Source organism: Amphiura filiformis, chromosome 5 (assembly GCF_039555335.1).
Source record: "Amphiura filiformis chromosome 5, Afil_fr2py, whole genome shotgun sequence".
NCBI classification, from domain to species: domain Eukaryota; kingdom Metazoa; phylum Echinodermata; class Ophiuroidea; order Amphilepidida; family Amphiuridae; genus Amphiura; species Amphiura filiformis.
This window is the reverse complement of record NC_092632.1, coordinates 63,063,344-63,091,113: the sequence shown is the minus strand read 5'-3', so window position 1 is coordinate 63,091,113 and position 27,770 is coordinate 63,063,344. Positions and strand designations below refer to the sequence as shown.

General features: G+C 37.3%; 1 protein-coding gene across 2 annotated transcripts; it reads right to left on the bottom strand.

Moving 5' to 3' along the window:
- Positions 1 to 613: 613 nt before the first annotated feature.
- On the bottom strand, positions 614 to 26,049 carry LOC140153514 (deoxynucleoside triphosphate triphosphohydrolase SAMHD1-like). 2 transcript variants are annotated; one of them, XM_072176286.1, is made up of 12 exons: positions 25,897 to 26,049; positions 21,242 to 21,402; positions 19,303 to 19,418; positions 18,666 to 18,736; positions 17,040 to 17,156; positions 16,281 to 16,508; positions 14,232 to 14,323; positions 13,485 to 13,532; positions 11,084 to 11,267; positions 9,844 to 9,933; positions 7,778 to 7,882; positions 614 to 4,282 (listed from the first exon to the last, which is right to left on the bottom strand). In XM_072176286.1, the coding sequence occupies exons 1-12, from the start codon at positions 25,897 to 25,899 to the stop codon at positions 3,962 to 3,964; spliced, it is 1,536 nt and encodes a 511-aa protein (XP_072032387.1). In that variant the 5' UTR covers positions 25,900 to 26,049; the 3' UTR covers positions 614 to 3,961. The 2 variants fall into 2 exon arrangements, with proteins under 2 accessions (XP_072032387.1, XP_072032386.1); XM_072176285.1 differs by lacking the exon at positions 25,897 to 26,049 and adding an exon at positions 25,292 to 25,413.
- Positions 26,050 to 27,770: the final 1,721 nt, after the last annotated feature.

The window sequence follows — 27,770 nt, the reverse complement described above, 5'->3', positions numbered from 1 at the left end:
CCTGGTATGTGCCGCCCTCTATCTCTCTATCATGGTTGGTTGGCTACAAGCCGCCCTCTATCTGCATTCCTGGTATGTGCCGCCCCTTTATCTCTCTATCATGGTTGGTTGGCTACAAGCCGCCCTCTATCTGCATTCCTGGTATGTGCCGCCCCTCTATCTCTCTATCATGGTTGGTTGGCTACAAGTCGCCCTCTCTCTGCATTCCTGGTATGTGCCGCCCCTCTATCTCTCTATCATGGTTGGTTGGCTACAAGGCGCCCTCTATCTGCATTCCTGGTATGTACCGCCCCTCTATCTCTCTATCATGGTTGGTTGGCTACAATCCGCCCTCTATCTGCATTCCTGGTATGTGCCGCCCCTTTATCTCTCCATCATGGTTGGTTGGTTCTTTCTTTCTTTCTTTCTTTCTTTCCTCTTTCTCTTTCTTTCTTTCCTCTTTTTTTTCTCTTTCTTTTCTCTTTCTTTTCTCTTTCTTTCTCCTTTCTTTCTTTCTCTTTCTTTCTTTCTTTCTTTTCTCTTCCTTCTTTCCCTTTTTCTTTTCTTTTTCTCTTTTCGCCGCCCCCTTTTTACCCCCGGGCTAGCGCCCCAAAGCCCCCCGCAAAATACGCGCATGATGAAGGCACTTGAAAGTATTAATTTTGGTGAAATTTACTTGTTTATCTTTTGAGTAGCATTGTTTAACACACTATAGCTCTGCACGATTGTGTAAAGTGGTATAGAGGGTATGCAATACGACGTCACTCATGACAGAGTCGTCCTCATTTAAATAAAATTCTGTCCTCCATAAGGTACTCGTACTACAGGGCAATTCGCATGATACTAAAATAAAACAGGTGATAGGTATGAATGGTTGTGGAATGGATCTAGAGACCTGTCCCTCTGTCATCTTAAGCTATCTTAGAATTGTCCTCCAGCATGGCTGCCATTTCAATTGTTATACCGTTTCGGTTGATTTATTGCATACACTCTATTAGACTTAAAGCTCTGTTTGTCATGTGATCAACAATTTGTGGGTACTCAAGTTTGGTTTGGGATGGGGTGTGCCGCCGAGAATTTGAAAGTGGACCCTCAGTATACCAATTTATTCTATTCACCAAAATTTACTGTTACATCAAGAACTTTTTACAGATTACAAAGTTGATACATCACAGGTATGTCACTCTACCCCTGGGGGGGTGTCACTCTCACACAAAAGTGCCTCCCACCCGCGTCCGAACACCTCTGTAATGCACCCTTAATGGTGAATTTTTACATAACCAAATTGCACCCCTTAATGGCGAAACACATCCAAAATCCTACCTTAAATGGCGTAGCACATGCAAAAACCATACCCTAAATGGCGTCAACTGAGAAATATCTATATTGATACCCTAAGTGGCGTAAAAAGCTAGGGAAATGAGCTAATTTGATATCGATACCCAAGGTGTCTTTTTGATGTTGGAGACATATAGATACTGAAGAAAACATGCACAAAAGTAACAAGAATCAATTAAAAAGTGGTGATTTTTATCAAATTAGTGCAAACTCACTCAAACAATAATATTACTAACCCTAAACGTCTAAGGATTTGGCTGAAAAAGGACCCCTAAATGGCGATGCCTTCTGAAAAAGTACCCCTTTTTCAAAAAGATGTTGATGACGCTGTGTGGTGAAAAACAGCCCCTTTTAGACGTTTTTCTTGGACACGGGTGCGTAGCAAGTCAAGTAGTGAGTGACCCCCCCCCGGACTCTACCATAAAACCAAAATATTGAAATGACACTATGCTACATAATCTAAGAAATATACAAGGCCAAAAAAGTATGTCTCAAAGCTGCCTCCCGAGTTTGTATTGCGCTGTGCATATTTGTCTTGGAGAAATTTACCAAATGATTTATTTTTTTTTACAAAAATAACCAAAAATTTTAGTAGAAAATGTCTTAAAAGAATTTGTTTGTAGAATTGTGTGATTAACACTTTCAAAATAAATATATTTCATTATGTGTATAAGAATGTAAATTTTGAAAGTTCCAAGCTTGGGTTGGGGGAGGAAAAATTGCATTCTGAATTGGATTTTAAAGTCTTCACAAGCGTTGAAACATACTTTTTTTGCCTAATATAAGATCAAATCTACCATGCAAACTTAATCTGAATACATAATTTGCAAGAAATAAACATTTAACATTAAAAGCATGTAAATAAGCTTATCAACTGATATTTCACTCTCTCCATGCAGGTGTCGACTGCAGACAACAAGTTTTCAGAATTCCATATTCGCATGACTATATTTGGAACCAGCATGAAAAATGCTTTAAAATGAGTACAAACAAGCCTAGAATTCGTTCAGTGGTTCTTTAGATAGTTCTTGATATTTTGAGAAAATGTCTCAAAAACTTGGGCTTTTAATATATGTTGAAGCCTATGGCCCACACACACAGCATTAACATGTTTTGTTTTACATTTAAATAGTTAATGCTCCCTACCACATTTTACAGAATCTATTAGCCCCCCCCCATAGTTCCAATTCCTATAAAAATTAAAAAAAAAAAATTTACCCATGATGTCAACATAATTTATCTCTGTATATTAAGGTTTCCCCTATGCCCTAAAATGCTTTATAAACAGTAAGGTTAAAAGACTTAAAAAAGACTTTAAAATGTATGTCTCAATTTCAATCTGTATTCACTTACAGAAGAGAAGTAAATGTAAATTTAAATTTTTTGCATGATTAGTTAAAATACGAAAATAAAAACTTGCTTGCTTTATAGATTCATGATACAGAGAGAAACCTTTCTTAAATAGATTTGTTTAAAAAAATAGCAGTGTTTCACACTAGGCAATAGATACTGGTATTGCACTCTAGTAGTCAAGTGAATAGCACTTCTTAATGCTTGGTTATAATACAGTACTTACTCTATTAAACGCCCCGAGAGCTTTGCAATTTTGAAAAGGGGTGTATATTAGAAGTGAATATTTTCAAGAAAAAAAACTCACAAAAATACGACTTCTGGGTTTAAATTCAACATGGCAGATCTGTAAGTGTATTTTTATGCAAGAATACAATTTATTTAGTTACATGTGACACGATCTGGTCCATGGATGCTAAAGGCGGCAAAATTGAAACTGAAATAAAGGCAAAAATATGGAGGCAAAAAACAATAAAATACATAAGAAAATAGACATCACAAAACTTCATAACTTAACCAAGTATGCTAGACCTTTGGTGTTTTCAGTATTATGATAACTTAATGTTTGTATAATGTAATATAGTAATTCAATTTCAAAAATGCCTCCTTTGGCCTCCTTTGACCAGATCATGTCACATATTATGAACATTCTACTATAATGTGGTGATGAATTGGATGGAAATGTAAGTTACAATAGGATTTATCTATGCAATGACTTGCCAGTTTCAAACTTACTTACAATGCTCACATGCTATGGCATGGAAAGTTTCTGCATTTTGGTCACTTTTTCTTTGAAAAATAGATGGAAGGGGGGGGAGGCGTCTAATATAACGGGAGCGTTTAATAGAGTAAATACGGTAGATATAATTCATATTGCAACACGCTCACAACAAACATTTTATATGCATAAATATATCCTTAAGTTCGCTGAAGTCTGTGGACAATTTCCAATTCTATTATTAAAATCTATACAAATATTCTATGGTTAAAAACTAGTCATAAACCTACTCAATAATTATTTCTCCCCAAATAAAAATAGACATACTAAAAGACAAATGTGAGGATTTTCTTTCCCTAAAAGATAGTCCTACAAAAGGGGAACTTTTGATGGATTTGGGATAGCGATGCACCCCCCCCCCCCCATCGCTAAGTGTCTGGTTGCACCAAGGGTTCCTTATATCAACTTGTGGGATATTATCACCATGCCACTCATAAACAGTCAACATTGATATATTGCAATAAATATGATAAATATAAATATGAATTAATAATACCTCACTAATTCCCATCCTTTTCATAAATCTAACTTCCTTTTTTTGCCAGCCGCTTCATCTTGTGAAATTGGACTCCGTTTTCCCTTGGACTTTTCTGGTCGGGAAGGGGCATTACTGGCATCACTGGGTGGAGGTGACGGGGATTTGTTGGGAGTCCCATCAGGTACAATTGTTTCTAAACCTGTTCCTTCTATTCCTGTCAACTGTTTTTCAGGGACCGGGGGTAAAATTGTTTTTGAAACAGTTTCTTTGATTCCTGGTAACTCTTCTTCTGGAACAGGGATTCTGGTATAAAGACGAACATCCCGTAGTTGAATTTTGGCTGGAAGTGTAGGTGGCATCTGAAAAATGAAATTGTGTTAATTTTTATTATTAATTTTAAACTTTTAACTTCTTGAACAACAATACACAGACCCAAAGAAGTACATGTACATAACTCATACTTGTTTATAATACAGATCCATTTTCTATCTATTTGTTGGGTGGAGTACCTCTGATAACTAGTGCATTTAATGAGATCATAATTTGAACCATGAAGATTTCTATGCAGTATATTTTATTAACATATTACTTAGGGCAAGTTGGCTGAGCAGCCAGTGAGCTAGTGGTGTTTGTGCTCAAATATTGAGGGGAAAAAAGCTGACACTCATAGGGAAATACATGAGACCCCAAGGCTCATTTGTAACGAGTTTTATTTTCCCCAATGTGCATGATTTTCACTGGGAATCGGAAAAATAACGAATCCTTTTGTTTTGATCCATTATTTGTCATAACTCAATAACTGCAACACATATGGAAATACAAATGGGACCAGTGGCTTCCTTGACTCATTTCCTATAAGATCAATGTATTACCCTGCAAAAATAGATTGTATTATTAATTTTCGTGATCCTAGCATCCTCTTTTTATGACATTTTTCAGTAGATATCCACAAAAACATCTTATTCCCAAAATTTTAGTTGATTCTGATTTTGCGTTTGCGAGTTATGCATGATTATGTGAATACACTGCTCCATAGCCCACTGTTGTAATTACACAGCGAATTTGCAAATTCGCTGTGTACTGTCTTTTGCCAATTCTTTCTTTCTTCTTCTTCTTCTTTCTGGCAACCAGCTCTAGCTCCGCATGGCATTGGCAGATTTCAAGCATACTTGACCCAAATGACCATTGGGCTAGTGCAAAACTTGCATATGACTTTGACCTGGCTGTGACCTTTGACCTAGCTACAATGGTCAAAAACGTGCTTTTTTTTGCTTTTTTTTAGCAAAACGTGACATTTTGCGTGATTTGCCACGTTTCACCCTAGCTCTGCTATGCTTTGACCGATTTTGATCATACTTGGTCACAAACACCACTGACCATGTCCCCACATGTTACATGACATTGAACTCCATTTGACCTTTGACCTGCTCACAATGGCTAAAATGCGACTTTGGTCGGTGTCTATAGGGTGTTCACAGATAAGGGGTCAAAGGTCATTAAGGGGTCATTTCCGGTCTGAAAGCTAAAAATATTCAAAAAATCACTGTTTTTACAAATTACATAGCAGAGTGTTGCCATTAGCACACATGCATTGCTACCAACCAGGGTCTTTAAGGTGTCTACAGTTTTGGGGTCAAAGGTCATTAAGGGGTCGCTTTCGAAAAAAAACCAAAAATCATCAAATATTTATATTTTTTTTATCTCAAAACGTAGAGTGACATAAACTTCATATATGCATTAGTGTTACCTGATGTATGCACGGTATTTTTATTTTTTTGGTCAAAGGTCCTTTAGACGTCATTTCCGGTTTTAAGCTAAATAACTTTAAGAATTTTTATCTCCATAACTAAGCATAGTAGATTTGTTTAATTTAAACTGTAACAATGCATTTTTTCGGTGTAGATGAGGTTTTTTTTATATTGGGGTAAAAGGTCATTAAGGAGGTTAAAACGTCAAACTTTAAAAAAAATGTTTAAAATTGGCCCAATCGAGCTCAAATTCTACAGGAACGATTCTTACGACATTCTAAACATGTTAAAATTATTTATTACCCCAAAGGTCAATGTTTACTTTAGGGTCAAAAGGTCAAAATATGGTTTGCAGATAGCTATTCGCTGTGTACCCAGATTCTATTGACTCTAGTTTTGTTCTGTATACCAGAACGAAATTCCAATTTGACGATATTTTTGCTAAACGAAATAATCTGCAAGAAATTTTTGGTACATAAACATTATGTAGCCAGAGGTTTCCAGTACAATCTCAACTTTTTTGAGAAAAAGGGGGATGATGCTGTGAATCACGAAATGACCTTTTAAGTAAAATGACCAAAACTGAAAAAAAAAAATTCCTGAAGGCTCTGACTCGGCTTAATGCTAGCAAAATACTATGCAAGCACATTATCAGTACTAAACATTTGACAACAAATCAACAACAGATCTTATTTTCTGATAAGAAAGCTAAGTGTATGCACATTACCCAAAGGCTAAACTGTATTTATAGCTCATTCAAAATTCCCAGGTATATCAGATTTTATCACATGAAGATAATTCACGTCATATCACTGCAGCTCAAACTATATGTGACGTTACAGCTATGCAAATTGCGACAAACAAGCATGGCACACTTCATGTGTTTTACCATGTGCTTCATCAAGACGTCATAAATGGTACTGAAATTGTGTGACGTCACATCCACAGGAAGAATGCAACAAACAAGGATAGCAAATGTTCTGCATGTGTGTTTTACCATGTGCTTTATGATTAAATTTGTTATGATTTATTGCATAGATACATTCCATTATTGTTGCCACATATACCACAGTGCATATGAAATACTTCAATCTCAAACAGAACCAGAAAATCAATTATTCATGTTGTGATTGGAATAGGCTTACATACACAAATTTAAGTAAGGGCTCATATTGAAATTCCCTTACACAGGAAGGTGTGCGCCATCCTGCAGCTTTCCTGTGCTAGCCTTCCTTTGTTAAAATCCTGGGCAGGGTGTATCACTGATGCATATAATCCAACCAAGCTTTCCTGAGGCGTGCGCTTAGCAAGAGGAATCCTGCCTACTTTCTGTGTGAAAACGTGGTAGGGTATTTCAATATGAGCCCTAATAAAGCTGCTGATCCAATTGCAAATGCACACAAGACGTAATAATTGTACATGATCATGTTTGACACAAGAAGCATGTGTCTACTCACTGCCGTCAACATTTAACAATCATGTTTTTATGCAGGAATGATTCATTTTCAATCATGTGTGTTTTGTTTAACAAACAGAGATGTCACTTTGTGTTGTCCAAATTTCCTCAAAAACACAGAAAAATCCTGAAAATGCACTTATCCTATTTTTTTTGAACAGGAAAGGTAGAGCAAACAAAAATTTCCTGAAATCTGTCAATTTTCTTGAAAATTTCCTGAAATCAGGATATTTCCTGAAAAGTGACATCTCTGACAAACGATCAAATTCCCCCTACTTTGAGCCAAGCCGGGGAAGTGCCGCAAACATGGGTAGCATTTTCAGCCTTCTGGTATATCAATGACCCCTTTTCAAAGCCTATTTTGGTATATGAATGGGTCCTTTTTTCAAAAACAGCCCAATTTTTCATTAATCTAGCCAAAATTTTGGGCAAATTTGTAAAAACTAAGACAATTTTGGGTAAATTCGGCCGAAAATTTTGACTTTTGGTATATCAATGGGTCCAAATTTCTTGAAAAATTGGTATATTTATGGGTCTACTTCCAAAATCTCAGCGGCACATCCCTACCAAAACCAAACTTTAATACCCCCCCCCAGGAGCTAGGTAACTTGCCCCTTCTGCCCCTGATTGATATGACACTAAACACATACCTTTTCATCTTCCAGAAGGATGCCTTTTTTATTGTTGTCTTTGGTGTAGAAGAATATATGCTTCAATGGATTCTTTTCTTTCATTCCGTAATCGTATTTGTGATTCTGGTAAAGACACAAATGAAGGTATGTTAGTTTTCTTTAAAAAAATGAAGATATTAATAATTATTATAAACAGTGGCAGTGCCATGGGTGGGCATGACCCTAGTCAGAACTATTTCCCCAGTTGCCCCCTCCCAGTAAAAACTCAAAATTTCCACTTTTTACGGCAATTTTGCCCCCCTGAAATTCACTTTCCCCCCATGCCCCCCGAAAAAACTCCTGGCGCTGCCCCAGATTATAAATATAAGGAAACCCAGGATCAAATAAAAATTGAGACCAAGATTTGGTTGCTCCTTCATGAAGGATATCACCAAAACTAGTCTAGTGTGAAATTTTTTGAGAGTTTATAAGCTTCATTCTGTATAATCCCTCAATAAAGTCTTTACTCTAGTCTAACTCTGCATGTCTTACATGAAGACTTGAAACACCCAAGGATCATTGGCTTGGATAAGACCTGTTGTCAGTCTTGAATGGTTTGGGCAAAGTACTACTAGTATTGCATGTGCTGCAATTGTGTTACATTGGCACATATCATGGTCAAGAACCAATGAAATGGAGGCAGTTTAGCAATGTTTAACTGAGAATGTATTTGGGAATATATATACACAAATATCTTATTTCTTCTGTATTTGTACACATACAGCTGAATGGTGGAGGAAACTATCTTTAAATTTTACAAAAAAATAAAATAAATAAATAAACAGAATAAACAGTTTATAGATTGACAAATATTACAACATTACAATATTACAACATTATATCTTACCGGTATATGTTAGACAAATAATTATCAAGCACAAATCACATGGTTTTATTTTAAACAAATTCATATTGACCATAAAAACAAACAAAAACCACCGGCTCTCAACACGTGATATTCAAATTTCATGTGCCGAAATTATCTAGAGCAATGACGTCCCAATAATACAATGAAGGCTGACAACAAATGAGCACAAATAACCATGATTTGCTCTAGACAATTTCATCACGCGGGAATTTTGAATACAGTGTGTTGAGAGCCGGCTGTTTTTATTCGTTTTTATGGTCATATGATTCATGCTTGATAATTATTTTTCTAACATATAAGACATAATGTTGTGATTGCTGTACACTTTCTTTAAGGGATCTAAAATGAGCGTTTATTGCGTTTCGACAGTATTTTTTGTGGGACATGAGAGCACCTCAGACCTATCGAATTGCATTCTGAATATGAAGCATGTCTTTCTGATATCAAATATTTTTCATTTTTTGAAAATCACAATATAATACAAATTTTATGACAAATTTGATATTTTTCAAATTTTGATATATAACAGTCCTCGAAGTAAATTATATAAATCTAATGACATATTCTTAAAGTGTATGTAGCAGGGAGGAAAAGCAGGCGGTCAATTGAAAATTTTGACCTTTCGTATTGAAGATATGGATTTTTTCCCAAAAGACCTAATTTTTTTTTGTGTTTTGGAAAACAAAATCCATATCTTCAATACGAAAGGTCAAAATTTTCAATTGATCGTCGGCTTTTCATCCCACCTACATACACTTTAAGTATAAATCATCAGATTTGTCAAGTTTACTTCAAGTACTGTTAAATATCAAAAATATCAATTTTTAATGATTTGCCATAAAATGTGTATTCAATTGCGAATTTCAAAAAATCAAAATTATTTGATATCATAATGACATTTTTCGTATTCAGAATGCAATTCGATATGTCTGATGTGCTCTAATGTCCCACAATAAATACTGTCCAAATGTTCATACCCCAGCCCTTAAGGTTAAAAATGAATTATGGGTATCCCAGTCATATATACATTCAATGTATGTGTTTAATTGTTGTGTTGTTATATTTTATATTTGAATGAAATAAAGATGAATGAATGAATGTCCCCAAGATCTGATAGGTATGAATTTTGTAAAGGCATTCCCTCAAAGGAAGATAATTAAGGGGTAAATATACTTACTATTATCAGAAGGTTGTCTTCGCTGCAATATGGTTGCAGACTTTCTATGTTTTTCAGTTTACTTTGGATATCATCATCACCTGGTACATTCTGTCAGAAACAAAACAGATTGTTTTTATGAATAATAACTCAATGCTGTGATATTTATCAAAATAGCGGACAATTTGACAGAATAGAAAACCCAAAAGTCAGTATTACATGCCAGCAAACACAACTTTGCTATGTTGCCTCTGTCCATAGCCCGGGGGGGTACTCAAGTTTGGTTTTGGTAGGGACATGCCGCTGAGAATTTGAAAGTGGACCCATAAATATACCAATTTTTCAAGAAATTTGGACCCATTGATATACCAAAAGTCAAAATTTTCGGCCGAATTTAACCCAAATTGTCTTAGTTTTTACAAATTTTGGGAAAATTTTGGGAAAATTTTGGCTAGATTAGGGAAAAATTGGGATATTTTTCGAAAAAATTGAGAAAATTTTGAAAAAAGGACCCATTCATATACCAAAATAGGCTTTGAAAAAGGGGTCATTGATATACCAAGAGGCTGAAAATGCTACCCATATTTGCAGCACGTCCCCGTATGGTCATTTGTACTGAGTACCCCCCGGGTCCATAGCACAGTTGTAAAAAGTATCAGATTTATTTCCATACATAAAATTCTATACTTGCATCTTGCATAACAATGATTCTTACTGCCAAAATTGTTGTAACTCTTATTTTATGTTCCATAATTTGATAGACAAGCCCTGTTACATCTAGTGATTGTTTTTATAACTCTTAATATTAGATTGACAAGCCTTATACTGACGGAACTAAAGCTGAATAGCCCATTATCCAGGACACATATTGAAAATGTTTGTACAGTCCAACCTCTCTTATCCAGACCTCTTATACGGATCTCTCTGTTCTGAAATCTTCACATGAAAACATGTTTTGGATAATTTGACTCCTTAATTCCATGCTCTGAATGCTTAGAATGCCATATCTACGCTGCATAAAACACTCAAATATCATCTTTAAGTGTTATTTAAGTGTTATCTTGGCATTTCAAGATATGAAAAGGACCCAGAATAGGAATGTTGACCTGGGTCTTATAAGGAGTGTGACCCTCGGTGGAGAAATTATTTTCATTATAGTCTTTACTTTGTTCTCTTTCATTTATTTAAAACTTCTTAACTCTCCCAGATGACAATTTTGATCCCCTTAAATAAACTTGGTATAAACATACAATTGCTTTACCTTACTGTCAGCATCCATAAATTCACCTATACATTCATACAACTCTCTCTTCCGGATCCTCTCTATTATATCCTGTGCCTTGTTGTCTTTTGATCTGGCTATTGTACCAAATATTTGATCATCAATTTGCCTGTAGATACTCATATCTTTAATGACATCTTCCATTCGTCCAAATTCAGGTGACCTTTTATAGAAAGAAGGAAAGTTAGTTAGACTCATCAAACTATATGTTTGAACATGGTAAAAATCTACCTTGTATGTGACAAATAGAAATATAGCTTCAAATAAAATTGCTAGCCTGCCTGGTGGTTAATCACTGGCATAGCCAGGACTTTGTCAGAGGGGGGGAGGTGAGGGGGGCAAGACAACTTTTAAGGGAGGTCGACAATTGTAAAAAATGGGCTAAAAGTTCCAAAAAGAGCTTGAAAATCTTAAATATCAGAACAGCCAGCTTCCCACAGCTGCCTCCTCCCCCCATGGTTACACTAACTGCATGTTTTTACTGGTGAAGGTTGGCGGGTAATGCGGTTTAGTTTAGAGTGTTACCCGTTAATGTGCCCAGTGGAAACAGATCGGTTCAGAGTGATGCGGTGTGGACACCCGGCAACTGTGATCCACCTCATGAGGTAGACAATGTGGTGTGACACCTGTTATTTCTGCCAGTGGAAACACAACGGTTAACGGTTGCTGGGTGTTGAACATCTTTTATGTTGATTTCATGTATCACATCGTGACCTTAAAAGCAGCTTGGGGTCAGGAAACTGCTTTCAGTACACACCGCAACCCTTATTTTAAGCGCTTGTAGAAATGTGGTGGTTGTTGCCTGAATCGGATTATGGGTTACCGGGTAATACCAAGTAAAAATACAGAGTGCTCAGTGCAAACACGCAGAATGTCTGTGGTTAATGTATTGAAAAGTTTGAATATGTCTAATCTGAGTATATCTTGGATATCGATCTTCTATTATTACAAATCTGCATGATTTTATATGCATACACTGCAATAAGTGATATTGTGGATATGAAACCCTCACAAAAGTAAAGAAATAATCAGTCCAGCTTCTTATAACCCTCAAACCGGTAGGTATTTATAAAATGAATTCTAAATATTGGGCAAAATAATAATAATGAATTGTGAGACCAGCGACATCACAAGAAACAAATTGAGAAGCATTGGAATATTGATTTTATCAAATATATACATGTGATCTTCATATCAAAGGGATTCTTATCTCTGCAGGGTTGTCAAACCCGCGATTTGGTAGCTTGGGCAACTTTTGAAGATTTTTCCCGTGACTTTTGACAATTTCCTGTCCCATAGAAACCAATGGTTAAGAACAAATTTGGGCGACTTTTCAACATTGGCTCCCGCGACTTCCGATAGTTTCCTGGCCCATAGAAACCAATGGTAAAGAGAAAAATTGGGCGACTTTTCGATTATTTGACCCGCGATTCGGGCTGAAATTTTTTGGCAACCCTGTATCTCTGTAGAGTAAGTATCACTGTTTCTATATCCTTGAGCATACAGGTAATCAGATCAAGCAATAACATACAAATACTACATGGTTGGAGGGGAAATAATGTAAACTATTTTTCCTAGGATACTGGCTACGAGCCTATCACCCCAAACCCGGAGGGTGAGGGGTGGTAGGGGCCCATAGCCACTAGCCAGTACCAAGGGGGAAATAGTTGCCATATTTCCCCAATATAAACCATGTTGTATTTGTTTTATTACACCAAACTTTGGATATGGGGATGAGGTAGTCACATAGATATAAGGGAAAACTATCGCACAGCGAAATGGGTTGTATCATTTGCGATTGACCAACAAAGTGGCATGATTTGCTTATGAATATGTGACCATCCACCACAACTGAGCCCGGAAGTCGCCAGTGCCACTATTGAGATATGCTCCATTGAACTTAACAATAAACAATAGGAAACGAAGGATTTATTGACTTTTTTTTTGATTTTTCACTACTTAAATGTCAAGTACTATAGACATGATATACATCATTTTAAAGCTAATTTCAAGCAGAATATTTTGGTTGAATATCTCAAAAATGATGATTGGCGACTTCAGGGCTCAGTTGTGCTGGATGGTCACATATTTATAAAGTGTAATATAAACAATCAATACAAAAGTGCAAATACAAAAGCTATGCTTTCAAGCAGAAAGCCAACAGGAAGCAGAACAATGCACATGCATCTCTATAGAAATAGACAAAGCTCATAATATCTATCCTTTATCCATGAAGTTATGAATGGAATAAAACATCTTTGGATGGCACCAGAGTGGTGCTAGGGAAAGATAGTGTATCTTGGTATTGACATACATCCCCTTCTGATGTGACTGATCATATAATGAGTTTATATGTCTTCTTAAGTTACATATAACTTACGTTTTCTTGGCATCTACAGTGAAGTACTCATAGAGGGCATCCCCATACCTATAATATTGAAATAGCAAGACAAAGTGTCAATGTTTGGTTCTAAAGCATGATTATACACTCCCAGTGTGCGTTGTACTGACATTTATAGATACGTTTATACTAAAGAAAACAGGAAATTGCTGTAATTCATATGGAATATCCGTTCATAGTAGGCTAACCCCTACCCACTCTTAACTTATAGACTTTCAAAGATTCCAAACCATTCTGAACAGCTCTTTTCAGAGCCATCATTAACATGGGCAGTCTAGATGCATACTTTCTCATAGTCTCATAGTTAAATTTGTCCTGCATAAGTCAAATGCTCTTGTCAAACAGTACAAAGACACAATTTCTTATTGATTCGTCCCAACAGGAGATTCACATCACTTAAGGGGTACTACCCCCCTGCCCAATTTTGTGCCTATTTTTGCATTTTTCTCAAAAATTATAGAGCATTGGTGACAAGTAAGATATGTATATTATAGGGGCAAGGACTACAACTGCTACACTGGGAGTTTTATTTCAGCACAGACAACAGTTGTGGAGTTACAGTCAAAAATGAGGGAAAACCAATATTTCATCAATAAATCAATAGTACTACTTGCCTTGAGTTGCTGAATTTTCAGTGCAGTAGTTGTAGTCCTTGCCCCTATAATATACATATCTTACTTGTCACCAATGCGCATTTGATAAGATTATGTTTAATGCTGTACTCACATTGACTCAGTAAGTTTCACTACTCGATGCTGATATGCTCTGTAATGAAGGTCCCATCTCACTGCAAACATAGCATCCAAATCCAGCACCAACTAAAAGAGACAAAGACCCAAACATACTAATAAAATAATAATTAATAGCATGCACGATTCCACCCTGTTGGGGGCTCAAAGGCACTAAGTCATTCTAGGGTCCGTAACCAAAGCAAGTACTTTGCCAATTAACTTGATGATGTAAGGAGAAACTGGATATAACCATAACAGATGAGAAACACACTTCAACTTAACCATCTGTCAAGATAGTCTGGATCTATATAATTAGGCAAAGCTGGTAGCAGCACTACTTAACAAGGCGGTTCTCGAACCACGAGTCTCGCCTGCTTTTGCAACCGCCTGCTTTCGCGATTACTTTGGATAGAAGTAAATGAACCTGCAACAACCCATGGTGAACCCGAAATGACCTTCCAAAAATTTGGCTCTAAATGTTGCCTGTACCCACAAAGTTTCATGCCAATATGACAGTTTTTACTAATTTGACCTCAGATGACCCCTGGTGATCCCGAAATGATCTCCCAAAAATTCGGCTTTAAATGTTGACTGTACCCACCAAGTTTCATGCCCATACGACAGTTTTTACTAATTTGACCTCAGATGACCCCTGGTGACCCCGAAATGATCTTCCAAAAATGTGGCTTGAAATGTTGACTGTACCCACCAAGTTTCATGCCCATACGACAGTTTTTACTAATTTGACCTCGGATGACCCCTGGTGACCCCGAAATGATCTTCCAAAAATTTGGCTTTAAATGTTGACTGTACCCACCAAGTTTCATGCCCATACGACAGTTATTACTAATTTGACCTCAGATGACCCCTGGTGACCCCGAAATGATCTTCCAAAAATTTGGCTTTAATTGTTGACTGTACACACCAAGTTTCATGCCCATACAACAGTTATTACTAATTTGACCTCTGGTGACCTCGAAATGACCTTCCAAAAATTTGGCTTTAAATGTTGACTGTACCCACCAAGTTTCATGCCCATACGACAGTTTTGACTAATTTGACCTCAGATGACCTCTGGTGACCTCGAAATGACCTTCCAAAAATTTGGCTTTAAATGTTGACTGTACCCACCAAGTTTCATGCCCATACGACAGTTTTTACTAATTTGACCTCAGATGACCTCTGGTGACCTCGAAATGACCTTCCAAAAATTGGCTTTAAATGTTGACTGTATCCACCAGGTTTCATACCCATACGACAGTTTTTACTAATTTGACCTAAGATGACCCCTGGATGACCTCAGTGACCTTGAACCACTAACCAATACAAACTGGTTCTGTCTCGGGTCAAGGTGCACCCACCCACCAAGTTTGAGGAATGTGCGACTCCTAGTGTCCGAGAAAATAGGCGGAAGGCAAACTTTAACCAAAACTTTAACCAAATTTGTCACATACACACACACACACGCGCGCACGCACACACATACATACACACATACGGAAAAGTGATCATATAGTCTCCTGCCTTATCAGGCGAGACAAAAACAGAATATACTAGGGGTAAAATACAAAATGCCTCTAAAGGCTCTAATAAACTTGGGACAATGTTCTTCATGTGTGAAAACTCTCATGCTTTTATCACCGAGTGCACAATTCATCAAATTTGGGAGCTTAGCAGCTTATACGTTTTTGCTCCCCATATCAAAACCAAGGACCATGCTTCTTTATAGCAGCTATACTAATAGCTGCAGATTTGAAGTGAAAGGAATAATTCCTTTCACTTCAAATTCTCTCCAGGTAGTGAAATGTAATACCAGTCTATTGATTCTCAACATGAAATAAAGGGAACCTGTACAGAGTGATAGGAGTGACATTTGATGCAATGAGGTGATCCCGGGGAGGTGATTAATCATGTTGCAAAGGATTCTGGGAAGGGTCAGATACCTTCTCTGAGTCACATACATTATTCTGTCAATCTAATACGCAAACATTCTTGTGTTATCCAACGGTTTAAATACACATGTGAGCAATTTCAATTTTCATACCTTGTCTCTGTAGCATATTTCCTCTGTAGTTACGCCTTCCCTTACACATTCACAGACTCTCATGAATGGTATGATGCGTTCAAGGTCAAAGCTGTTTGACAGACCTAAGTAATGACTATCACGGGCAAAATAGTCCCATTTATCCACATCAATGCCATTGTCCTTGTTTGCAACGATTTGGAACAGGAAACGCCTCTCCTGGTAACGTTTATACCGCACAACCTCATCCTGTTTGGGCAAAGGTTCAAACGTATACAAATATGAAAAGATTTCTTAACACAGATTATTATTTTGATGTGTATTATAACTCATAAACTCTGCAAACAGGAATGTATTTTACTTAGAGAATAAACGTATTGTTTTGACACCTAGCCATGTACCTGATATTGTCTGCAAGGTATAAGTGCATTAGTGTCATAGACCAGACGCAAGAAGTTTTGGTCTATGCACTAGTGTGCTCGCCTTTTAACCACAAGGTTGTGGGTCGAGATCCGGTAGAGCCAGAAATGGCTCAAAGATGGCGCAGGATATTTCGGTGAGTGGTTTGTGACAATTGTGACACAATACATACCATCATATTCATGTGGAACAACTTGGCGCATATGAAAATATGCAAAAACTACCGTGTCATATCAGGTGATTTGCTAATAGATTCCCAAATCACAATACTACTATTGTGTTGTGAAATTGTACCACAAATAAAATTATGCCTGGCTGACTGTGTTAAATCATGATAACAGATCAATCAAATCATACTACCTTGGGTGGTTTTCCACTGATCAGATCACTGATGAAATCCACTTCAACTTGAGTCAGCCCAATCTTTTTGTTCTCCCTATTGAGATGATGCACCATAAGAACCGATGCTTCCTCATGCTTTAGATACAAACAAAATTATGGCTAATAAATAATAAAAGTTTGTTCAAGAAAAGTTGGTCTTCAAGAAACACATGTTCACTGAACAGTATAATGCTTTCAAATGTATAATGCAGTTCAGCGACCTCCTCCTTTTCAAAAAGCACACTATTTTCATGTATAAACTTAAGGGCCCATCAGTGATTTGCTCATCCGGTCGATCGTAAAAATCATCAAAATTCAGATTTTGGTACCTTTGTCATTGTCATAAATATGTAAACATAGCCTACTAGTGGTTCAGCTGAAAGCTGTGTATTTAAGGGGGTACTACACCCCTGTCCAATTTTGTGCCTATTTTTACATTTTTCTCAAAAATCATAGCGCATTGGTGACAAGTTAGATATGTATATTATAGGGGCAAGGACTACAACTACTGCACTGGAAATTTTATTTCGGCACAGACAGCAGTTGTGGAGTTGCAGTCAAAATTGAGGGAAACCCAGTATTTGATCAATCAATCAATAACTACTTGCCTTGAGTTGCTGAATTTTCAGAGCAATAGTTGTAGTCCTTGCCCCTACAACATGCATATCTTAATTGTCACCAATGCGCTATACTTTTTGAGAAAAATGGAAAAATAGGGACAAAATTGGGCAGGGGTGTAGTACCCCCTTAAGACAAATAAGGAATTTACATGAATCTGTAATTTACATACTGACAGATCTAAATTAGCTACATGTATTCGAATGGGGCTTCAACTTCGTTTAGACTGCTGTTTTCTTTGTTTTTTGCCAAATTTTTCATTTCAAAAATACCAAATGACTATTTGAATGACTTATGCTTCACTTTTAAGCAATTTATGAACAATTTTGATTTTTTTTACACTTTCGCTGGGATCACTGAGATGGATGAGCTTACAGTTAAGCATATCTAGACAAGATCTAGAGAAAACACTGTAGTATAATAGAAGTAAAGGAATTTCCAAATCATCTGCATATATCTAAACTATGCCTACTTTATTGTAAACATGTAATAATGTTTGCTTTCCTTTGCAACTTTAATACCGTACTTGTTTTACAAGGCATAATTCTAAGCTACTCTGTATGATTACACTAAAGCCATGATTTCTCCGTGTTACAAAATTTAAAATCTGTGTTACAAATTGGAAGATTTCTGTGATTTTCCGTTTTGCCACTATAAAGCACTGAAAAGTTCAAACAAACATGTTTTAAAAGTGTATTGTGTCTTACCTGTAACTGTAGTATGACCAACTATATTGCATCGTAGGTCTTGAATTAATGCTATAATGGATTGTTTAATGGCTGATTACTGCTAAAAAATCACTTTTCTTTGTTTTATTTTGCAAATCAACACAAAAGTTAGCAGTGGTGTAGCATCATAGGGGCACGGGGGGAAGTTAGACATTTTACACAGTGGCATTTTCAAATTTCCTGAATTCCGTTATTTTTTTCCATATCACTGAGAAATCATGGCTTTAGATTACACACAGTAGAATTACTAGTGACTTACCTCCCATTTTTTGCCCTTTGGTAGCAGACGATTCACTACTGCTTCAAACTTATGAGATAAAGGCCCATGTCCTGCATCATAAAAAACAACCAAAAAACAACAACAAACAAACAATAGAGTAATTAAGATCAGATTTAATTTTCTTAGATATGATTGGGCAAACCTTGCCATTTCTAACATGTAAGAAGTCTTCTAGTCCAATATGGGAACAATATTCAAACTTAAGGCATTTGAAGGTTAATTCATTTGTGGTATGTTGATCCTGTTTTCACTTGCCTATACATATATATTAAACCCAGAGGCGTAGATTTCTTTTTCACATTGGGGGGATGAGGTTGGAAAAGGTTTTTTGAAGTATAGTGAATCCAGCACCTTTTGGCGACAGAATATGTTTATGGTAAAAATGCTCGAAAAATGTTGCCATATTGAAGTTAAACTGACGAAATATGGTGCAAAAGTGGAATAAATGCCAGTGAAGCGCACAAAAATTTGAACTTTTGGGGCTAATTTTGGTCAGAAACCCATATACAGGCATCAACATTGGGGATATGATTGTTTATCCCCCATCCCCAGGGATCTACGCCTATGATTAAACCAGTTTAACACAAATTTTTCCTGTGAACAGCGTGTTACCTACCTAGATCATGACACAATCCAGCCAGTTGCACATATTTCACTTCCTCCTCAGTTATTTTCAATTCTTTTTGCTTGTTCCTCAAATGCTCGATGACCTTGCCTGCTAGATAACACACTCTGGAATTGTAAAAAAGGTGAGCATACTTCAAAATATCTGATGACAAAAAATAGAGCCTGCAAATGCTACTTTTAGGTTAATGATTGGGTCCTGAACTCAACAGTTTGCTATACTTCCGGTACACAAAATGTTTCTACTGTCAGAGGATAATAATTGTTGCACCATATATAATGATGAGCCATCTCTTGAGGAAACTGTTGCTGGCGGACCAGTCCTCAACATTTTGAAAGCATGCTCCTAGCTAGAATGAGGGTTGCCTGTCATTTTAATAAAATTGACCTTTAAAACATTTACCAGACTTCTATAGCCCATTGTGGTTCAATGAGTTCAATTATGTGCTGCTATGGCCTTGTTTTGAAAATCTAGTCCGGGGGGGCACTTCCATGACAGATATGCATCATGTGCCTCGGGATAGACCCCCTTTTTCAAACCGGCTTGTACCCAATGACCCCCTTTTTGTGTTATGGTCCTACCTATTACCCAATGACCCCCTTTAAAAAAATTCATGTACTCAATGACCCCCTTTTTCTATTTCCTATACCCAATGACCCCCCTTTTAATTCCCAAATTTAGATGGTATTTGTGTTCTTCTCCAGAAATAATGAGATTTTTCACATTTTTACGCAGTTTGGCACTTATTTATGTGTACTTAATGATACTCTTTTGGCAATCCTGTACTCAATGACTCCCATTTTACTTTTTGTTACCCCAATGACCATCCTTTTTCAAAGTTTCATACCGAATGACCCGTTTTTATCAGGTTGTGTACTGAATGACCCCATATTTTTGTAATTGTACATTTGACCTGAATGCCCCCTACTTTTAACATGGCGAGGCACATCCCTGCCATTTCAGATAGGAGTGCCCGCCCCGAATCTAGTCTGCTAAAAAGATCAATAACCTTTCTCAACAGCTACAACTATAATCCAGGACTATAATGTAGCATTTCGTCAGCCTGCTACGCTAAATGCCTAAGTCATTCTTCATGTTTCTCATTTGCAATTTTAATTTTTTGAGTAATAAACCCATAATTCATCAAATTTCCAGCCGCATTTTTCATTAACTTGTGGAATACATCTCTTTTGATGTATTCCACAAGTTAATAAAGAATGCGGCTGGAAATTTGATGAATTATGGGTTTATTACTCAGAAAATCAAAATTGCAAATGAGAAACATGTAAGAATGACTTAGGCATTTAGCGTAGCAGGCTGACGATTTGTCAACAGCCTTAATTTTGCCTGTCCCAGGAGCAAACTCCCCATCTAAAATGATGGGCAGACAGGTGGCTAGCTAAGACACTGTCTGAAAGTTTGTCACACCAATAAAGTACATTCATGTTTCTACTGAGCACATTTTCATAGTAAAGCTTACTGGTACTACACCAAACCAAAGTGCATCGCTTGGCAACCATCCCCAGTAGAAACACGCTGTCATTTATTCTCTGCAGCCTCAACATTTTATATTTTATGCTGGAGAAATACTACACCCATTGTATGTGTGAGTTTCAGCTTCTGACATTTGGACAGGCCAGGGGCGGATTTAGGGGGGGTGCAGCCGGTGCGCGCCCCCTCTATTTTTTGACTAGCAAAGGGCGCCGGCCTAACTTAAAAATACAAAAAATGAAAGAAAGTTCAAAATGGGCAGCACAATGGGCCAAAACCGTTGAGTTTTCGAGGGGTAACCCCACAACACCATTTTTTCGTAAATCGACCAAAAGGCGCCCCTCTATCAAAAATTCCTGGATCCGCCCCTGCAGGCCTTACATACCAGCTCCATATTCAATGTATGTAGAGAAATACTAAGAGAAAGAGGAATACGTACCCTATGCAATGGGCAAATCTATTATGAGTGGCTCCAGGATAAACCGTCTCGGCCGTGAGTTGTTTGATGTTTCTAAGGCGTTGGAATTCAGGCGTGTCAATAACATCCACACAGTGTTTGGGTAGACTGATACTGCCATGAATGGGATCCTTGAAGACTTTCTACACACATAAAATTAACAATGAAGATCAGTATGTGTTATTCTTAAACACTTGAGAACGTTCCTCCAACCTTACTGGTTCTTACCCGTGTGATATGACACAATATATCACACAGGAGAGCATTAAATATCTCTTTTGGAGCCTTCAAGGAGAGCTGTTTAGAGCATTTACAATAGAATGTATCGAAGGAAGAGGAGAGAATGGTCAACTAAAGGAGAGCTAAACATCACTCTCTTATTTAAGGAGAGCAGAAGAGAGTGATTGCTCTTGCTCTTCTCAAAAGGCAGTCTCTGATTTACAAATTTAGCCAAAAACAGACAAGCAATATTGTAACATTTCCATTAGAAATAGATTTCTGTATAATTGCCAGTATAATTGTTATATAATTCTATATAATTGTTAGTATACAAAAATTGAATGTTTATGAGTTCAATGGTAAGAATATTTCCATTCCCGAATGGAAATATTCTTTCCATTGAACGAATAAAAGCATTCAATATATTTGTTTTATATAACTCATATACATTTCCTTTCTTCCACTTAATTTAAAAAATCACCAGGAAAACAAAATAAATTTTAAAATATCTAACAGTATTTTAGAAGCAACACCCGAAACGCTCGCACGTCTGTCAGCATTGCTACGGTAGCTCCGTGTCTGTGCAATGGAAAGATGACTATTACACGGACGTGGAGTGCAATAGTTCTTTTGCAGTTGGCTGCTAAAAATCATAGCAAAAATAATCAATAGTAATTGGCCAATCAAATGACAAGAAACTTTGTATGAGTTATAAATTTTCACTGTCAGATATGTAACTTTTTAATTTTGAGCAGAAAAATTGAGGCAAAACAAAATAAATTGCTAAATTCCAGCACCTACATGTATTTGCCAATGCTGACCCCCTATTGTTGATTCCCAAACGATGCAAAACCGAATCTCACAGGGCATCGTTTTTCAACCGTATTGTTCCCCTGTGGAATCAACTTCCTCTCACAATTAGATCCACTGTCAACATGTCCTCTTTTAAGAGCCAGCTCTCTGAGTGGTACAAGAACAAACTAGAGGAGAGTTTTGATCCTTACAACACATGCTCTTGGGTTACATGTACATGTTGCCAGTGTTCTGGTTGTTGGCTTGTGTAGGTTTTTTTTGGGGGGAGGGGTGTCCCGGGGGGATCACTCATGTATAAAAGTTGTAAGCATCCGCGTGAATTGACTTTCAAAAATGACCCTAAGCTAGGATGTCGAAAATTTGTCAAACTGACCCTAAACAAGGATTGAACTGAAATAAAAACACCCTAAGCAGGGAATTGTTTTGAAATTTACCCCTAAAACAATAGACATTATAAAAACACCCTAATCGAGGAATTGGTTAGAAATTTGCCCCAAACAAGGATAGACATTGCGTGTGTCGGTACAGTGATATCAGTAAGCTTAAAATTGGCACTGTTGAAGTCGTCTCCATTTTTAAAATCTGGTTGGTAAAATTGCTCAGAAACCACTCTTTTGTGCCGAATAATTTGATAAATATGTCACCACTAATGTCCGTTAATTGGGTAATTTTATAAAATTACCCTAAGCGAGGATCATCCTTTAAAAAAACACCCCTTCTTTTACTAAAATGAGTGTTTTAAGACCCTAATCGCGGATCCACGCGGATCCTCGTTTTGCTTTTCAAAACCACCCTAAATCTGCATTTTCTTTCACGCGGATGCTTACAACTTTCATATATGAGTGGCCCCCCCGGGGGGGGTGTCCTCTTTGTTTTGATCTTTGGTGGGACTGTCCCACAGTGTCATCGGCCCGATATCTTCATGGCAGAAAATGCCATGGTAGGTTGAATCCACAGCCACGGATGGCCATTGTATTCCCACCTGTTTAATAGTTTTTAAATGCATAGTGGGCTGAAGGACATCCGACTAAGGCTAATGACATTAGCCTGTGACTGACCTCTGTACGGTCAGCGAGCATACATTCGCCATTGTCATATGATTATAGACTGTCTCTACGATAGTCTCCTACACAGCCAGTTTGTGTCAGTCGGTCTGACACTCGTCGATCCTGTATGTTCGTGATAGCCACATATAGTCTGGCCTGAGACTACCTTCACGAGGTTCTACGCTGCGCTATTTAAAATCTTGAATTTTGGTCACTTTTCAGCTCAAGACGCAAGCTACTCTCTCAAAGCGCAAACTAACGACTATCATATCTGTTCAACACGTATTTTCAAGTGTATGAGACCACATCTGGTTTCTTGAGAAAAAATCATTTACGGGAGATATTCATCATTTTCCAACCCGGTATCCGAAGATTTTTGTCTGATATCAAAATCGTGCATAGCAATTCATGTGTATCGATCCTGTGTATTTATTTTAATATCTCTGCTGCATCAAATAATTATTAGCCAGGCGATGTCGGTGTGTGTCCTAGAGGTGCTTTGCACCTGTTAGTCCTTGCCTTTCACTGGTGCAAAATTTTATCTTTATACTTCCTGTTTTTTGTATGTACGGTACTTTTGAATATTCATGTGCAATATATTTTGATGTTATATTATAATTATTAGGCACGTTCAGACCCGAATTATTACTCGAGTTAAATTTTTTACAACCCGTGATAAAATACCACAAATATTTTCGCTAACTCGACTGATTGTCCAATGTCCATACATAGCTTACCCCGACCTTTTAACACGACCTGCTGACGTGTATTTACCACAACCATTTTGTACCCAGGGATAATTTCCGTAAGTAGCGCGCAGGTTCTAAAAGTAAATATCATGCAATCCGATTGTAAACCAATTTCATTCAAGTAAAATTCGCAACGGAAAATGGAAAACGTGATGCAAAACATTCTAAAAGAATTTGATTTAACTGTTGACAAAATATTTTACCAAAATGTTTGCCCAAATATAATGTTTTAAAAACATATTCATGATCTTTATATAACCCGACATTTAAATGCTATTAAAAAGTTTGGTATATTAATGTATTTGCAGGGTCATTAGGCCTACACTCTTCAGCGAAGAAAAAAACGTACGCCTTGATTCATGTAAAGTAGTTTAGAGCAAGAACTGACTGAACGCCGATGGTTAATTTGTAATAAGGTCAAATCTGGCAAAAAGGTCCTGTTTACCTCGACTGTTACCTCTAGTGCAATCCACACGTGCATCTACCTCGACTGCTCCGGTCGGGTTAAGGATTAACCTCTGACTTTTTTCGGAGGTAAATCAGTCGGGTTAAGCTGCCCCGACTCCTGTCCAGACGGGCACAAACTCGACCTTTATCACGAAGCTTACCCGACTGGGCACTTTACTCGAGGTAAATACCCCTTTACTCGAGTTAAATACCCTGCGTCTGAACACGGCTATTGTATACCAGTGATAAAGTGTAATAAATAATAAATAAATAAATAAATAATAAAAATAGTCACTCCATCTGTCGTAACTGAGTTTGGTCTTTTTGATGTGTTATGACCATCTCAGATTTTGTCACTAAGTCACGTCTACAGTAAAGCCTTGATTTTTGCAAGGTATGACATAATACCGTAAAAACTTGATAGTTAGCATCGAGCACTTTTGAAAACATGAAATTGTACAAAATCCGGTACTTTACCAACTGAGCTAATGGGGTTGAGACAGACATTTGCAGGTTTATTTGTTCGTATATGTATCGATGATTTGCTCAAAACCCTTTACACTTTTGTGGATGGGGCTCTTCATGTTTGCAAGTTTTAAAAGCGCTCGATAGTAATCCTAACTATCGAGTTTTTATAGTTCATACATACAATTGTGTAATATCCTAATTTTGTAAAACATTGAGGGCGCATCCTCTTGACAGCAAATGTTAAAACATTGTTCTAAATAAATATCGCTATAAAGATTTCAAGTACTTACCATCATGTCACAGACCGTGTCCTGGGGACCGTGTCCTGCAATATTGACCCAGAGCTAGGAATTGTCTTTTGAGTTTTGGCATGCACAAACTATAATATTGTCCAGAGTCCTCTCCAAACTGAGTGGCATTTATTTTAACTAATTAATATTTAATATGAAGCGCGCAGTTAAAACTAAGAGTACATGTATCTGTAAGCTTCTGTACACACTGCAAGCACAACATTCACTGATCATCTTGAAGTTTTTGAGTGCAACTGGCACATTGACATTGCACAAGTTTGCATGTTCAGTTTTAATTGTTCTTTATTTTTAACCTAGGAAATCCCCGGAAGAAATCCCCATACGGAAAATCCCCACAAACATGTATTGTTTTTGCTCAGTCATGCCTCTGTGCTGATCATGTACATATGTAGATCTGCAATTGCATATAGCTCGGGGATTTCCCGGACCGAGCGTAGGCCTATTTAATCCTGGGTGCTGGAATCCCGGCTGGAATGAACAGTAGTGTCAGAAATTCAGAATTTATTTGGTTTGTTTTTTAACATTATTAAACCGATATCTACATTACTAAATGATGATCATTTATATTTAAAAATAGTACCTACCATGTTCACTGATGTTTACATGTGTCCACTCCTTCCACATCAGGCAATCCGGCAAGTCAGTTGTTTACACTCTGACACTCTCCACCACAGCGGCACCTACCGCACTAAAGCATTGCTGCTAAGTTGTCTAGCGCACCTGTGCATGAGGGGATGAGGTTTATGATAATTGATGTTTTGGCGTCTTCAGTTTCTTTTACAACTTATCACAAGTACGCTGTACACAATACACAAAGGCATCACAAAAGCGACTCAAATAGTTGCTGCAGCGCTGATGGACTTCACGCCCAAAAATAAGCCCAAAGCCTGCCCAAAATATCGTCTTCAAAATTCATTTTGTGAACGTCCCTTTAAGGGGGTACTACACCCCTGTCCGATTTTGTGCCTATTTTTGCATTTTTCTCAAAAATTATAGCGCATTGGTGAAAAGTAAGATACATGTATGTATCCCGGTATGTATATTATAGGGGCAAGGACTACAATAGTACAACTACTGCACTGGAAATTTTATTTCGGCACAGACAGCAGTTGTGGAGTTGCAGTCAAAAATGAGGGAAACCCAGTATTTGATCAATCAATAACTACTTGCCTTGAGTTGCTGAATTTTCAGAGCAATAGTTTTAGTCCTTGCCCCTACAACATGCATATCTTAATTGTCACCAATGCGCTATAATTTTTGAGAAAAATGCAAAAATAGGCACCCAATTGGCCAGGGGTGTAGTACCCCCTTAAATAATGCAAATATTAGGCCGGTTTGTTTCTAGGGGCCGCCCGTCTAGAGGCCGGGAAAAGAGGCATGAAAGTTTTTTGAAAATCAAGGCGACTTTCAAAGTTCTTTATGAGGAACAGAATTGAACAAAAAAAATGGCAAAAAAGGGCCTAAAAACCCTGTAAAAATAAATTATAGGGCCTATTATATATGTTGGCCATATTACAAAAGCCATCAGCATAGACACTCAGTATGTAATTTAACTGGAACAGCCTTTAATTGATATCGATATCAATATTGACGTTATCACGGATTCGATTTGTCATCGTCAAACCTGCATTTGGAACTGACACAAAAACACAATTAATTTGGCTGAATCCAAACAGGTGTAAGTTGACGTGTAAACATGCCAAAAATATCATCCAGGTTCGAAAAAAAAAGACCAAACTCATTTTAAAAGATAAGATCATACTTGACATATATCATGTATATGGCTTTAACAAAATTCAATAGAAAACAAAAGAAATTCTGGAGGAAATATTGATTTTTGAATATCATATCAGAGATTGATCATTTAGGCAAGATTATTATGATACGCCTATGCTATCATATCAGCCTCCTCTTTGGTGGGTAAAAATCGTTGAACTTTTACAAAGTAGGGGTCAAGTTCAAAATTGCTCGGACTTGCACCCCTCCCCTAAAATCCGCCCCTGAACTGTGCGCTAACATAGCCTGTGAGTCACGATAGTAGAGAAAATATTGTGCTTTGTGTGTATGCAATGTGTATGACTTTACAAGCTTTTACAAGTAGGCCTACACAGCCAGTGGTGGCATCAAGAATTTTTTTCGGGGGGGGCAAAGTGAATTTCAGGGGGGGGGGGGGGGCAATGATCGGCAAATTTTGCGCAAAATGGCCGCAAAAAACTGGAAATTGTGATTTTGGGGTTTCATGTCTCAAAAGTGGGGAGCATAGGGCCAGCAGTATATCGCGTTTTTGGCAGGTTTACATGGTCCAGTAACCATCAGATGACTGACATGTGCTAACAAAGGAAACAGTCACTGCAATCAAAATATAATCTGAATCTGTGTACAGACAGATAACTGTGTGGGTATCATTATAATAGAGGCGTGTCCAAAAATAAGTTTCACACCCTTCAAATATGAAGAT